The sequence below is a fragment of the Emys orbicularis genome, chromosome 3, assembly GCF_028017835.1.
Source record: "Emys orbicularis isolate rEmyOrb1 chromosome 3, rEmyOrb1.hap1, whole genome shotgun sequence".
Lineage (NCBI taxonomy): Eukaryota > Metazoa > Chordata > Testudines > Emydidae > Emys > Emys orbicularis.
The window spans coordinates 120421504-120437601 of record NC_088685.1 but is presented as its reverse complement, the minus strand read 5'-3'; the positions used below and the strand labels follow the sequence as shown (position 1 = coordinate 120437601).

General features: G+C 39.8%; 1 protein-coding gene across 4 annotated transcripts in view; it reads right to left on the bottom strand.

Annotated features, from left to right (window-relative positions):
* The window catches only part of TIAM2 (TIAM Rac1 associated GEF 2), a 115911-nt gene that overhangs the window by 8946 nt on the left and 90867 nt on the right, over positions 1–16098 (bottom strand). For all 4 annotated transcript variants that reach the window (XM_065401211.1, XM_065401212.1, XM_065401213.1 and 1 more), the window contains 7 exons: positions 11012–11191; positions 9217–9285; positions 8707–8832; positions 6189–6297; positions 5293–5472; positions 3376–3494; positions 1224–1332 (listed from right to left, as the gene is read on the bottom strand). In XM_065401211.1, the coding sequence (XP_065257283.1) occupies positions 1224–1332; positions 3376–3494; positions 5293–5472; positions 6189–6297; positions 8707–8832; positions 9217–9285; positions 11012–11191 (892 nt within the window). The remainder of the gene's footprint in view (positions 1–1223; positions 1333–3375; positions 3495–5292; positions 5473–6188; positions 6298–8706; positions 8833–9216; positions 9286–11011; positions 11192–16098) is intronic.

Genomic DNA, 16098 nt, shown 5'->3' with positions numbered 1-16098 from the left:
TGATTGTAGGTCTAGTATTCAACAAAACAGACATGATGGCTGTACTGACTATTTACAGTTCTTTCTAGTTATCCACAATCTTTGGGGTACTTGTTGACCCTACACACCCACACAAAATTCCCATAGCAACTGCTTAAACTGTGTGATACAAGTCTGCCTCTGTCACAAAACTACTTTCTTAAAAGAATTAGGGATGAGCAATACTGTTTGAAAGCCTATCTCCCTGTATCAAGATTACAGAAATTGGCCTTAAATAAATGCAGAGTACAAATTGGAAACATGATTGTGAAGAAGCAACATGCCAGGAACTTCCCTTGAGGGGAAGGAAAGTGTTGCAGAAAAAAAAAGAGGCCCATTAGAGATGATGTCAAATCTGTTCTTTGATGCAGTTCAGCATTTCCTTCGGAGTGCGACAGACTTCAGAGCTCTCCAAATTCCTGATTAGCTCTCTAAGGTATTACCATCATATCTGAGTGCCTCACACTCTTTCATGTATCTATCCTCACAATGCCCCAGTGAGGTAGGGAAGTGCTATTATCGCCATTTTGCAGATGGAGAACTGGGCACTCAGTGAGTTGCCTATGGTCACTAGGAAATGTCTGGCCCAACATGTTCAGTATAAATGAATCACTGATTAACACAGTTGGATTTATCTGTGGGCAAAGAGGTGGTGCCTCCTCATGCATGCACTTCAATTTCAAACAAAAATGCCCACTTACCCTAAAGGCTACCCACAACTGGCGTGTTAAGCATTATGTTTTTAGCCCACCCTCAATTCCTACATAAATTGGCTGTGTCTAAACTAGTTGAAGTTCAAGGTCTCTGTTATTCATTCATTTAGCTGATGACTAACTCAAACCCTCAAAGTTATTCACGATCTTCAGCTACCCACGTAGGTGTATGCCAAATAGTGGCAATGTTTGCAGAGATGAGCTGAGGTCCTTGGTGATAGTAGAGTAGGCAGAAGGAAAAGCCATCACAGAGAAGTTAGTGCGTGTGCTACTAATCTCAGGTATCTAGACCTCTATCATCTACATCTCAATAACATTTCCAGGAAATTTTGTGTCTGTCCTCCACATCCAGGACCACCCCAACCATTACATGGCTATAGCAGGGCTTACGTTTTATAGTTAGTCTTCATTAGTACAATGGAAGTTGTCATATTTTACTAGCTAGAAGATGTACTCGATATCTTTAGGGTTTTCTCTTAATAGGACACTAACCAAACACTGTAAGTTCAAGGTCTTTTCTTGCTTTGCCCAGTGATGGGAAAGGATTCAACCAGGAAACAGCAGAGTGCATCAGAAGTTCTCCCATTGAAAGTTCTGTGACCTGTATTACGTTATAAAAAAATAAGTGCACTTAATGTCTTGATTAACAATCATCAACCACAAATGTTAATGAGTGCAGGCTGATAAATAAAAAGTATGCCTATATATATATATATATATATATATATTTTTTTTTTTTTTTTTTTGCACTGAGCCATGGTTGTGTAAACAGCAATATATTTAAAAAAATACTGCCCATAAAAATAATAGCACACAAGTTATGGAAGCTGGGTGATTTGCCTCTTAGAGCTTATTTTTGCTACTAACACTTAAGCTGAAGAACGTTATGTCTGACTTGAAGTTCTGTCACTGAGATACAGCCAAGTGTGACATTCCTTTATCATCCCTTTCATTTCTATAGACTAATCAATGTATAAGACCCTTTCACTGACTGAATTAGGACATGACTGGTTCTCTTAGGCTATTCTTTCTTTTGAGCAGTTCTTAATCTCTTCCAGAACAGAAACAATTTGGCTCCTTTACCAGGATGAAACTTAAAACAATGAAATCAGTAGCTGTCGCACCTTTAAGGATCAAGCTAAATGGATGATCCACTTATACATCATTGGCCACAAATGGCTAAATCTAGTGAGCTTGCTGGCCCAGTTCTGGAAGACACTAGAGAACAAGTTCCGTTATGCTTTCGCTAGTTTTCTTTTTAAATATTGTAATAAAATAACCAATTTGATTAGAGGGGTGATAAATACACATTTTATATGGATGCACATTCATGTCTAGAGCTCAGATCAGAGCAAATAATTTTGAGATATTAGTAACAAAAAAGCCCTTCCTGGATGCTAAGGGTCTCACACCAGAGAACACATTACAAATATTAATAGACAAAAATAGCCACTTCCACAGCTGGTGTATATTGGGGCTGCTCAACTGAAGTCAGCAGAACTATGGCAGTTCATACTAGCAGATGCGCTGGCCCATAATACCAACTAATGTTTTTTTGCACTGATAAACAGCCATGTATGTATCAGCACTGGATGAATTCAGAATGATGGTAGAAATAGGCATTATAATGAATCCTGCTAGAATCCTTTTGATGAAAAAAGGTTCCATTTTCTGAAATCTAAGCACTCATGCATAAAATTTGACCTCAAGCCTTGGGACATGGATAATGTACAGCAGTGGTTCTCAGCCAGAGGTACATGTACCCCTGGGGGTACACAGAAGTCCTTCCAGGGGGTACATCAACTCATCTATTTGCCTAGTTTTACAACAGGCTACATAAAAAGCACTAGTGAAGTCAGTACAAACTAAAATTTCATACAATGACTTGTTTATCCTGCTCTATATACTGTACACTGAAATACAAGTACAATATTTATATATCAATTGATTTATTTTATAGTTATATGGTAAAAATGAGAAGTAAGCAATTTTTCAGTACTAGTGTGCTGTGACACTTTTTGGCTTCATGCCTGATTTTGTAAGCAAGCAGTTTTTAAGTGAGGTGAAACTTGGGGGTACGCAAGACAAGTAAGGCTCCTGAAAGAGGCACAGAAGTCTGGAAAGGTTGAGAGCCACCGATTTTCATTGTTTTCTTGCTGTGAGTTACAGTGGCTGTCTGCTCCCATCTGCCCTTCATGTCAGACTAAGAGAAGGTTCTGGCAGCAGTTTGTGTAAACATGACAGTACCTGCTGAGGTCTTACCTATATGAACAGTTTATTTGCAGCATGGGGTGTAAATCTACCTTGCACTTGCCTGCTGTGCACAAAGTATCTGTGTGGTCCCTATTGATGTGCACTAAAAGTTCCCCAGTGAACTTTGAAATGAGAAATTTTAGTGCACATCAGTCTAGTCCACAAGGACACTGAGTGCCGTAGGGTGTTGTGAGGTAGTGTCTTGCACTACCATGCACTGTTTGTATAGACAAGCTCTTTGAGAAGGAAATTTGATGGGAGAGACACAAAACAGCACCCTGAACTCACAATTAAGATCCCCTTCATGACTCCAATAAGAGTTAAGTAGATACAGTATCGTACAGGACTTCATCTGAAGTGTGAATAATACACGTTCCACTCGTTCTCTTACCTCCTTCTCTGTTCCACTCTGATCTGCAACCAGTTGGTCAAACACGGTACCATAGTCCTCATATATCTTCTGCATCTCATTGATGTGACTGGCTACTTTTTCCATTGCCTTCAGTGCCTCTGAAGTTTTCAAACAAATCCACCGTTTAACAAACAAATAATTCAGTTTCATTTTATAAATGCATGATTTTTTTTTTATCAAAGCCCAGGAGAGATTTTTATTCAGGGTCGAAATTATTCAAGGTCCCAAGTCACAATGGTCTCTGACCAACAATAATGATGACTAGATCAGTACTTTACTTAGTCATAGTAAATATGGGCTCCACACTTGCGGATCAGCATATTCAAAGAGCTTCTTAGCTGGTGTTTTAAGTACCTCAAAAGACTGAAATAAATATTTTAGTAAAAAAGCTACCGAGTATATAAAACTTCAGCCTGATGGCATGGTAGTAAATATAGCTGTGGTGGTGGCACCATTAGCACAAACAAGAATCAATGAATAAGGCCATTAGGAGCTTCAAGTGTGACTACAGCCACACTAAAATAAGCTGTTTGCATGAGTTTTACTGTAAAAAGGGGAGTTTGGCTCAGCACAGGAAGACTTGAGGAAATATGGTAGCCAACCACACAGGCTCCTTGCGTGTTGTATCTTGGGGAAACATTCGAGAGGTTAAATTCTATAGACCAGCTTTAAAAAAAAAATTATTATTACTACAAGAAAGGCGTTGAATTTCAGCTGGATTTTGTAGTCATTTATAAAGGGGTCGGAAGAGGTGAGGTTCGCTTCCCCACACCCTGCCAACTATTAACTGAACATTCCTTTCATATTTTGGTGTCAAGTTTATTCCACAAGCAACTCATCTCAAGATTGTTTTTGATGCAGAAAAGCTATTTTCTTTTTTAAGAGTTTCCCCAGCTCTTGGGCTTTATAGCATAGTTGCACATTTGACTTTAAGTGATCAGGGTTGCTGACACCTGTATTAACTTGGCATCTACTCTGAATCCTCCACAAGAACAAACAGTAAAGGTTCTATCCAGCTCTATTTGACATCAAAGGAAAGTTTTGCCATTGGCACCAGATGAACTAGTATCTGGCCATACCTGATAAGCCTGTTGTTTCGATGTTAGCCTCACCTTTCTCACTTACAATAGATTTTTGCTCAGTCTGTATGTTGTGAAAATGAAAAAAATTAACCCATAAAATATTTCCTCAAAAGCCTGATCCCTCAGATGCTGAGTGCTTTCAGGTTCTATTGAAGTAAATTAAAATCCAAATATAGGATCAAATGGGAGTTTTGGTTGTGTGAGAGCTGGAGGACTAGGTCCTAGAAAATAATCAACCCTACTTCCTTTTCTATTGTGCTTAAACAGGTGGTCTTTTCCTTTCTAAATGGGCAGATTGCAAACCTCTGAAGTCATAAATCCATCTCTACTAAAATGAGAGTTACAGGCAATTTTCTCATTGATTTGGCTGAGTTTTTTAACATGTTTTGACAGTGAAGAACAACCACAAGATGGAGCTTTCTTCACCATTTCCTAGCTCAAAAAAAAAAAAAAAAAAAAAAAAAAAGCAAGCACACGGAGCTGTCTCGACTGTGTTCCAAGAATAATACAGAGTGGAAAGCTTGGTCCCAACCATCAAGGCAGCTCTTGGCCATACCCATTTTTTCAAAGACATCCATACTTTCCAGCACCTAGTAGGATTTTTCCTGGAAACAACGGAAAGCAGCTTGCTCTTAATCACATTTTTTTTTTTTAAAGGAGAGAAAGGAAAGTAAGTATGATTCTCTCTAGGATTTGAGAAAACTTTCCAATAACACAGAAATTCTGCTGGTTTGCAACAGTTGCGCAATTTTAATAAGGCTTGAAACTAAACTGAAACTCCCTTTAGTCTCCATAGAAGAATGAAAATCGATACCTGTCAGATGATAATGCTCCTCACTCTCATTATCTGTCAGGGACACCAGCTCCTTCAGGAGCAAGGGGTACTTCAGCACTCTCTGGACAGGCTTGATGAGATACGACTCCAGCGTAGAAGAATGCTGTTTCGTGGGGTTCCGTGCATCCAGAAAGGCCTTAAAAGCTTTATCTGTTTTGGCTAAATGTAGAAAGGAAAGCTGGTCAGTTCAATGGGGAAGTCGTAGAAGCTAATTTGAGAACAGACGAACACAATGCTTCCATTTTTTTTTTAAAAAGACACTTTTCATATGCATTTCAAACACTGCTTAATACAGAAAATGAATAATTAATGGTGAGTTTTAATAGCATAATAATTACAAGTAACACGTTACAGAACTGACAGTTGCTGAGTGAGCATCTCCTGGCCATAAATCTCTCAATGTACTGTAAACTTGGTCTGCTCCAAAGCAACCAAACACCAAGATCTCGGTGTGAAAGAACTAATTTATCACTTCCATCTCAGCCTACACTTAGTTCTCTGCAGCTTTGACTGACACAAACCCTCATATGTTGCACACACACATACACCCAAAAATAGATCTAAAAGCTGCTGGTTTTTTAAGCATGAAATGAATCTGTAGATAGCACAGCCTTATGGAAAGAGCTTCTGTTGCTATTCAAGCTACTCTGGAGGTGTTACAAAAGTAAACTTCTTCTATTATTGCCTCAGATCATGATTACATTTCAGCACAAGGACAGATCACAGATATTCACATAAAAAGACCTCCCACTTCTCCTTTTTTAATATTAGAATTCTCCTGGGGCACAAGACTCAAATTGCTAAAACTAGGTATAGTGATTTAGTTGAAGATAAAGTCATACAGATGAATTATATCAATCAAGAAAATGAATTACCTCGCTCAAGGACTTTCTGAACTTTTATGTGGTTTGCACAGAATCCACTGTACAATTTGAAGTGGTCAGCATAATACAGGAAAGAACCTCCGAGTGAAAACAACAGTTTCTGAAACCAAGATAATCAACATATTTATTTATTTCATTATTAAAATCTTAATTAAGGCTCTGCAATGATTTAGCTAGTTTATATTGTGGCCCCGTTTTCAAGCTAGGGCAGCTTCTGTTCTGAACCATGCTGGCAAGGATATATTCTCTACATAGACCCATAAACCTAATTTAACAACTGAAATCACTGCATAACAGAACATTAAAGTGTGGCTCCACTCTGAAAAGCCAGATAGTCTTGTTAGATTCTGTATTTGTTTTGTTTCAAAGGCTTTCCTATAAATGTGCTCAGTTTACAACTGAAAAAGGTGGTTGAAATGCATTTCTCCGAAGGGTAGGTGTTTGAAAAGTAAGTGTACCCTCTCCGACGTATGGCTTTATAGGTGAGAGGGTTCTAGTAGGATATAGAGCCTTTTGGCTTTAGGTTATTAATTCAAATCCAATCCAGGTTTGTAGGTAAAATTTGTTCCCATTTGACAATTGTTCAGTGGCCTACAGTAAATGATTGGACGGTTTCAGCCAGTTCCCTGTGGACATCACCAAAACAACCACTTCATCTTGCAGTCAGTCTGAGCCTCAACTGGCAGTCAGCCTCAGCCATGAGAGCAAGCATTGCAAGGGTCTGGGCAAGGACTCTCCCCTCACTCATCCCTCCAGGTCTGGATTAAAGGTGCATCAGGGGACCAGTGTTGGTCATGATAGAGAACTTCAGTCTCCAGTGCTGTCAAAATGACATGTTTCATGAGCATTGAATTCACTTTTTAAAAAGGAAAAACCAAGGACTTTTTTTTTTTTTTAAAGAGTTTTCCCTATTTATTGTATATCTTTGGGAAATAAGCTAATGAAATGCATACAAGGTAAAGATTAATACTGTAATTATCTGCCTTCTTAGTGCCACTTCATAGAGCAATCCAAGAAAAAAAACCCTGTAGTTTATAATAAAATTCTAGTGTTTCTCCATTACTCATTACATCTCCATACCTCCTGTCTTCTACACAAAGAAAATCACAGCTAGCGTGAAGAGACAGTTTTCCGGCACATATAAAAATAATTCCCTGTACTCCTCCACTCTCCCTGCCCCAGGTATGTGTGGGTCAGCTACACCAATTACTTCATCTTTGATTCCTTTCTCTGCCAACGGCGTCATATTGTGGCACGAGTCTGCAAAAATAAATCTGTTTTGATGTGTCTGCTGCTTAACAACAGCACATTTTATAAATGGAGCGTCACACAGACACAATGGGATTCCATTCCTGAACTTGCATATGCAAACACATGCAATCATTTGCTCTTCAAAAACCCTGTTTATCCCATTGGAAAGGTAGCGGGAAGTTTACTTTACACTGACAATATTGCTTCTTATACAAGTATTAATAACAGTCATGCTGTTGAATACACTTGTGACTGACGCAAACCCTTACAAATACCATGTGATGGAGCTTGTGGTGTTGGGAAGAATATGGGCAACTGTATGGTTGAAAAGAAAGTAGTGGCTGATACAAGAAGAAGGTATAAAAAAAATCTGATGGTTTTCAAGCCTGTTAACATCTTTTTTGAAAGGTGGTAATTCCTGGGTGCCTTTGTGTTTCCTTTTTTGGATGAAGGTAAGATTGGGAAGGACTGTGAGTCCCGGGGACTACCAGGGCAGGAGAGATATCTTATTAGAAAACAATCCAGAGAATGACAGAGTAAAAAAGTAGGAGCCAATAAAAGAGGTGGGAAGGGGACAAACCAAAAAAAGTTAGCAACAAATTTTAAAAAATAGTCTTTTTAACCCAAAGTTTCTTTAGTAGAAGTCAATGCATATCTGGGAGACACAGCAGAACTGTCCCCTAGTTCCATAACACAACAATCATGGGATAGGAGCCCGCCTCTTGTGGGTGGTGAGTGAGTGGTGCTAGTAAGGCACGTGAAGAACCATACAGTGGGCCATATTCTGCCTTCACTTACACTCCATGGGCCCTGGATGTGAGAGAACTCCCACAGGCTACAGTTGGGGTTATTTGTATCATGTAGCAGGTGAATTAGGCACCATCACTTCAATGCATTGCATGGGGCATAATGCAGGGCAGAATTTGGCCAAGTGATAATGACCTTGCTATAAGAGAACACAGCACCTTTAAGCATTGTGTGTTTATAGAATACTGAACATCTAAATCAGTACTTGTTTTCAATGGCACATTTTTCCATGGTGCACAGAGAAGAACTAAAATGCAAAGTTAGCCTTTATTTTTCATTTCTGAATTCAGGCAGTGTTCAAATATGTATTTGCAATAAAAAAGCAAAGCTTTTTAAACATAAAAAACAGCTACATGGAGAGAAAGAGAAGGAGAGAAAGAATAAACCTAAATACCAGAACTCTGCACAAACTTCTAACACATTACAATGAGTTAAAAGACCACATGTTTACCCGAAACTGGGATGGGGTTTCCAGTGTGTTAAAATCTGAGGAGGAAGAAATTCCATCTTCCAGGGTCTCCAAAAACACCTTCTGAAAATTCAGCATTTCTGGCAGACTGCCAAACAATGACTCCATCTGTGTGAAAATCAGACATGAAGTGTCCAACTTTACTGGATGCCATGAGGAGACAATCCACTAAAGAGGAGCTATAAACAAAGGGATGCCACAGGTCAATGATTTTTTGTTTTCTTAATAGTGCTGGCAATGACTCCACAAAGAAAAAGTGGCTAAAAAATACCAAAGTATTTTTTAGAAATGTTTTAGTCAGGAGAACAATTACCATTACAAAAGATGTAACTAATGTGCTAAATAGAAAAACACAATAGTATATGCTCTGTTGTTATGTTCGTTGTTTGCTTTCTCTGTCATGTTCTCAGCAATGGAAAAGCCCAAGTGTCAAGTGATTTTACACAGAATAAAAAAGAATGAAGAAAACATCTTTTTTAACCATTGCCTCACCTCATCTTGGGTAAGGAAGGTCTCATTTTGAAGGGGTTCCAAGTATAACTCAAAAAGGCAGCTCAAATCCTGCAAGAAACAAAGAATTTGCTCAGCTTTATATAACAATTCAAAACTGTGCTGCATTTGAGATCTGTGTATAAAAATCATGTTCAAGAAGAAAACTGAGAAACAATTCATTTTTTTGCAACACTAAAAACTATTTTTTAGTTTAGACACATGCTAATCTGAACCTAACACTGAAGCTTTATCAGTTTTATAGCCCCAAACTGCACAGTGTAACAAAGAAATGTTATTTTACTGCACAGAGGTATAAAAATATTACAGAAGATGGTTTTATGAAGAACACAAATATTGAAATACATGAACATCAAGGTTCATAAGCATACAGGTTGGGTGAACAGCAGCAAGTCCGTTAAACACTAGTATTAACAATCAAAATGATGTGTAGTGTTTTTAAATCTTATTACAGATTAAAGTGCTTTGTTATATTTTTAGGGCAACATGATTAGGGCTTTTCCAGTCATTTATTCACAGACTTGAAGCTACTTTGGAAGACTTACTATGTCACATCAAAGTGCGTGTCTGCCTCGTGGGTCAATGAGGCAGGGCTTTGTGACCCTGAGAAAAGAAGTGGCAGAATTTCTTACAGAGAGGGCAGAATGTGTGTCTTCTTGAGAGCCCTGCACCAAAATGTTATGACTTGCCTGATCTGGGATGTTTGACAGCTATTACAACACACCTCAATGACTTCCATATTAAACCACAAGATAAAAAGCATCTGAATTGTCATCCTTAAGCTATTTGCATTTTGGGGGATCAAGATGAAACTATCTGATTACCAAATGCCTGCACATAAGTGGATGCATCCAAATATCTGAGGGCAAAGTCTGAGCATTGATTAAAGTGGTCCCTATATAAGAAAGAGCAGTTGGACTTCTTCCGGGATCCATTTTATGTAGATATACCTAGTTTGCTTGAGGAAGAATAGCTGGAGATAATTGAGATTTTTAATGTAAATACATTTGGAACCTTCCCTCCTAGACCCCCACATGCATGTTGATTCCAGAAAATACCTGTACTTAATAGCATATATTTTGAGATCAAGTGTTAGGTTGACAGTACTGCGGATTGTGAACAGGCTTCTTCCTTGATGAAGGTCAACAAATCCAAGCTTCACACAAGACTTTCAATTAAAGTTACTGGTTTTGGAATCCAGACTTAATTAGCTTGGGTTTAGTCAAAGAAGGGCTATGCATTCAAAAAAAGTATGGCCTTATTTACTAATTAAACAAATTAATTTTACTAGAAACAGCTGAAATTGTACATTATGTGTTTTAGTCTCCCTAGCTGCTGACTAAAAAATAATCATGCACTAACCAGTGCATTAGTTTCCAAGGTAAAAGACATTCTTCATAACCAGAAGAGCCAATCTTTAAAAATATATGAAAGCTTAAATTCTGGAGAAGTATGGAAAAATCCACTGGATGACCTGACAGGACGATCTGAATCCAGATCTTGCAGATGCCCTCTGCCCATGAATTTCCACTCCTCTGTATATAGGAATACATCTCAAATTGCCCGGGGAGCTGAAATCTTAGGGCCCAGTCCTGCAGCCTTTACTCACAAAAGGTAAGTCCATTGAAGGTGATGTGAATGCTCATGTGAGTAAGCTCAGGCCCTTTTAGTGGTCAGCTTTTACACCTAAAAGCCTGAAAATGTACAAGTATAGTATGCAAACCATTGTAGAGTTCAACAGGAAGAATATAGAAAAAACCTCCTGTTTAGCTATTACCTTGACATATGACTTCTCAGTGTCCATAAGTTCTTGGATGACCTTTCTCAACCTATCTGCATCAGACAGGGCTCGTCCCAGTGGTCTCAGGGGTAGATCTTGGCTGTCCTTTTGTCCTTCCATGCTGTTTGCCTGGACTTCAGGAAGATTCTGACACAATGTAGTGATTTGTTCCGTGCTCTGTTGGATTAAAAGAAGTAGACACATTTGAAAACATATGACAAAATGTAGGTGCAGCCTTTTTAGAACTTCCTATAAGGAAAGGGGATTCACAGATTCATGTTTGCTCCTATTCTAAATTCACTGGACCATATCATGCCATTGATTTTTTTAAGCATAACTCCCTATTGATTTGAAGGTATAATACAGCATAAAAGAAAACACTCAATGGCATAATGTGGTCCTTTACAAGAAATATTGCTTCACAGATCAAAACTGTAAAATTTGCAATTTTCTAGTGACCTGATCCAGCATGTTTTGTATTGATTTCCATGGATGTTTGAAATGTGCAAGAAATACAAGATCATGCTCAATCTGCAACATCTATTTTGATACTAAGTATTGTCTGAAGTTACTTTCTGTATGATCTATTTCTCCTCTCTTTTGCCACATTCACTCCAGAGAGATAGGAAGGAACAGAAAATAAAATGTTCTTTACCTTTCTTTTTACTAGCAAAATGTAGTTTTTATTTATCATCTGCTTCAGATTATTGACTTTCAATAAGACTTGAGCTTTAGTGTCAAAGTCACTTTTGAAAATGGGACTTAGGAACCTAAATCACTTAAGGATGTTTGAAAATTGTAACCGTAGTAAAAAAGGAGATAAAAACAGTTTTTCAGGCAGGATGAGAGGTGGAGATGAAACAAAACGGGGTAGTGAATCCTAGAAGAAAAAGATGGCAGAAAACAGGAGAATGCCTCCTGACAGTGCAAGACTGTTTCCTAGTGTACCCCAGAGTGCTTAGTCTAGCACAGTTCTAAATTACACAAGCATTAGGATTTCCAACACTCCTATATGTCTGACTACAACTTTATACCATGAGCAGCACTGAGGTATCTGAGAGGCTCTGAGGTATCTGACTACCTTCAGCATATGTGGTATATGACTACCGCCTTAGGAAGCCTATTCCACAGTCCTCATTCTTAGACAATTTTTCCATGATAATCAGCCTATATTTTCTATTGTCCAATTCTACCCTATTACTCGCAGGTATACACCTCCTTGTACCACACTCAATGGTTCTTTTCCCCCCCATCAGTGATCATGTTTTCAAATACTTGTACTACTAATACTGTACCTGGAGTGTCTAATACGAATACTGGATTGTCACAAAATGTTGTGCCGTATCTTATATTCTATTTAGGAGACCAAGCCATAAATGAAATCTGCTGCACACATGTGTGAGTCTGTATACAAATGCTTCCTTCATGGTTCTAAACTAAGGCACTGATTCAGCAAAGCAGTCAGTGCAATATACAGCAGCCCTTAGGCTGCTCTAAATTACTTCAAAGGTCATTTCAGCTGGCCCAAAATTAGGGATGCAGAAAGGTGGCTCCTTTCCACTCCCTTCCCTTTTCAGCTATTCTGAGTCCAAACTCAGCACAGCACAGGCTTTAGTCCAGAATATAGAGCTGGGTGTCCTAAGCAATAATGTCAGGCTAAAACCTGAAACAGAAACTACAAAGGCTTGCCATGTTATGGTGTCATCCAATGGACAAATAAACAGTAGTTCTGATGTTTAGGGAAGTAGCTCCTAAACGATAAAGTTCTCTGCCACATTTCCTATAACAATTAGGCGACATGCATCATAGAATTACACCATAAAATCCCAATCAATTATTGGACAAAATAAATATGCATTCCTAACATACAGATAAGTGGATATAATTTTTTAAAATGTCAAAACAATTGCAATGCACGGCATATCAATGTAGGACTTTCCAGTCCCTGGCTTTAAATGGCTATTATTCTCACACAATGCTTACAGTACCTTGCATCATTAATGCATGCAAGCATCTACTACACAATCCCTGTGTAATGACAGCTCTCAGGACTGCGGAATCTAGTGAAGGGTCAATTTACAGCACGAAATAGGATTTGACAAAATACAGTATACATTGAATGGCATCTGTTGAGATTCCAGCTTTGTCTTGTTGAAATCTGTCAAAAATCACACACAACTCTGTGGCATTAAAAATAGCAGTTTTTGAAAAAAACCCTATTCCTTGCACTTAGCAAATCATGGTTTAATTTTAAGAACCTTTACAAGAGGATTAATTTCCAAAACGCTTGAGTTTTGTCTCCTTTGTTTCTGATGTCAGAAAGTTTGACATTTGTGTCATAATGACTTAGACTTCAGGCGAAATACAGCTCAAGGTGTGTGTGGGCAGCTGTGATTGACATCCCTGGGAATGCAACCATTGATCAAGGTTACTAGATAGCCCATTGAAGGCTATAAGCAAAGCACAGTATTACTCTAAGAAAAAAATGTGTAATAAATTATATACATATTATATAAAGATGCATTTGAACACTAATGTTGAATGCGTCGTCTTCTGTAAGTCCCTGAATGGGGCGTGGGATGTCGCAGCATTATTTGGAGGCATTTTGCAGAAGGACCATGAGCTTTGAGAACTGAGCTTTCCCACCCTCTTCCTGACTAAATTCTTGTTGTATCTCATGCATTTCTTTTATTAAAATGTCAGGGCAGCTTTCATTAAAGCAAGTCGAGTCCTCAAATGTCAAAGTACATGCCCCCTGCCTTAGCTGGGGCTTCCAGCCTGTACGCCCTTACAGTTTGCAGACTTACTGCCCACTGTCATCCCCTGTGAAGTGGAGTGCTGCAGAACTTGGCTCCATGATGCACATGGGGCTGTGCACTCCCTGGGGGCAGACTCTTCATTCCTGGTTGCAGCCAGTTACACCTGATAGGAAGTATGAAATGCTACCCAATGATACCCACATTGCACTGCACACTTTGCACAGCTGCGAAGGGCCACACTAGATGCAAAGCAGTACAGGATGTGGCCCTTTGCAGAACAGTTTCTGCAGTAAAAACAACGCAGAGTCCTTGCGGCACCTCAGGGACTAATAAATTTATTTGGGCATAAGCTTTCATGGGATATAACCCACTTCATCAGATGCATGGAGTGGAAAATACAGTAAGCAGGTATAAATACAAAGCACATGAAAAGATGGGAGTTGCCTTACCAAGTGGGGGGGTCAGTGCTAATGAGGCCAATTCAATTAGGGTGGATTTGTCCCATTTCCATGAAAGGTCCACTGTGTTCTGTCTGGACCAGCAGCCCAGCATTCATGAGCAACTCTATAACAACAAACCAATGCCTGTGCATAAAATTCCTGCTTTTCATTTCATCCTGCTGCCTGTGTTCTCCAACCCACCCTTAATGTGCAGTTCACAACCTCCTTCAACTCTCGTCTTTGCTCCTTTTTCTCCGCTGCACCTTATGCTTGACCCAGCCGACTACTCCTCACACACTCAGTGACCTCCCACGCTACATTCAAATCCCTCCTTGAAACACACCTTTCCTCTAAAGCCTTCCTATGCAGATTCCTCATCAGCACCTTTGCCACATCTAGACAAATACATCACTTGGTATACAATATGAGATGCTGAGCATGATATGTATAGTATGTGACCTGTTTCAGAGTAGCAGCCGTGTTAGTCTGTATCCGCAAAAATAACAGGAGTACTTGTGGCACCTTAGAGACTAACAAATTTATTAGAGCATAAGCTTTCGTGGGCTACAACCCACTTCTTCGGATGCAACTATGTGACCTGTCACTGATGTAGGCTGACCTCTTCAAAGCCACCTACGGGATTCAGATACCAAATGGCCACCAGCTTCACCCAGACGACTTTGATAGTCTCTGCCTTAGGGCAGGTCTACACTAACCCCCCAATTCGAACTAAGGTACGCAACTTCAGCTACGTGAATAACGTAGCTGAAGTTCGAAGTACCTTAGTTCGAACTTACCTCCATCCAGACGCGGCAGGCAGGCTCCCCCGTCGACTTCGCGTACTCCTCTCGCCGAGCTGGAGTACCGCAGTCGACGGCGAGCACTTCCTGGTTCGACTTATTGCGTCCAGACAAGACGCGATAAGTCGAACCCAGAAGTTCGATTTGCTTGCCGCCGAACTACCGGGTAAGTGTAGACCTACCCTTAGTCTTTGGGTTCCTGGAATGTGCTAGTTCTTCCTTATGTTTGTACAGTGCTAAGCAGACTGTTGGCGCTCAGTAAATAGTAATGATACTTTGTGTCAACTTCATAGGGTGTTGTTATTAATCTGAATCCAAGCCGTATTACAAAAATAACAATTCAGATAACCGAATGGGGAGCAGATCCCCAGGTCCAGCTGAGCTACGCTCAGTGCAGGATCTGGGGAAAGGGCAGAGGGAAGGTGGCTGCATTGATCCTGTGGCCAAACATGAGTCTGTCTAACCTTTGGCATAGCTTAGAGTCATTTACAGGCAGCCCTTTGGCAATGCACAGTGAAGTTTAACCTGGGTTGAGGATGGAGGGGTAGCTCAGTGGTTTGAGCATTGGCCTGCTAAACCCAGGGTTGTGGGTTCCATCCTTGAGGGGGCCATTTAGAGATCTGGGGCAAAAATCTGTCTGGGGATTGGTCCTGCTTTGAGCAGGGGGTTGGACTAGATGACCTCCTGAGGACCCTTCCAACCCAGATATTCTAGGATTCTATGATATCTAAAAAAACAACTATGTTAGATTTCAAAGGTCAAGTGAGACAAGGTAATGAGTGTTAATTTAGGGCCCATAAATTTACATACTGGGATTCCAGGATAGAATCGAGAGAGTCCTAATTGTGTCATGTTTAATTTGACCATTTTAACAGGTTTTCCAATGTGGCTGTGTACAATACTTCTACCACCAGACTGGGTCTACCTGTACAAGCTGATGTAAAGGGCGCCAGGTCACGATCCTGTTTCTTTTCCCCTACTCTCCCCACCACCCCATAGGGATGTGGAAGACACCCCAGAGGTTGCTGTTATGCGAAGTCCCTGAGGAGTCACACAATGGGGCAGAAATTCCTTTCTCACCCTCT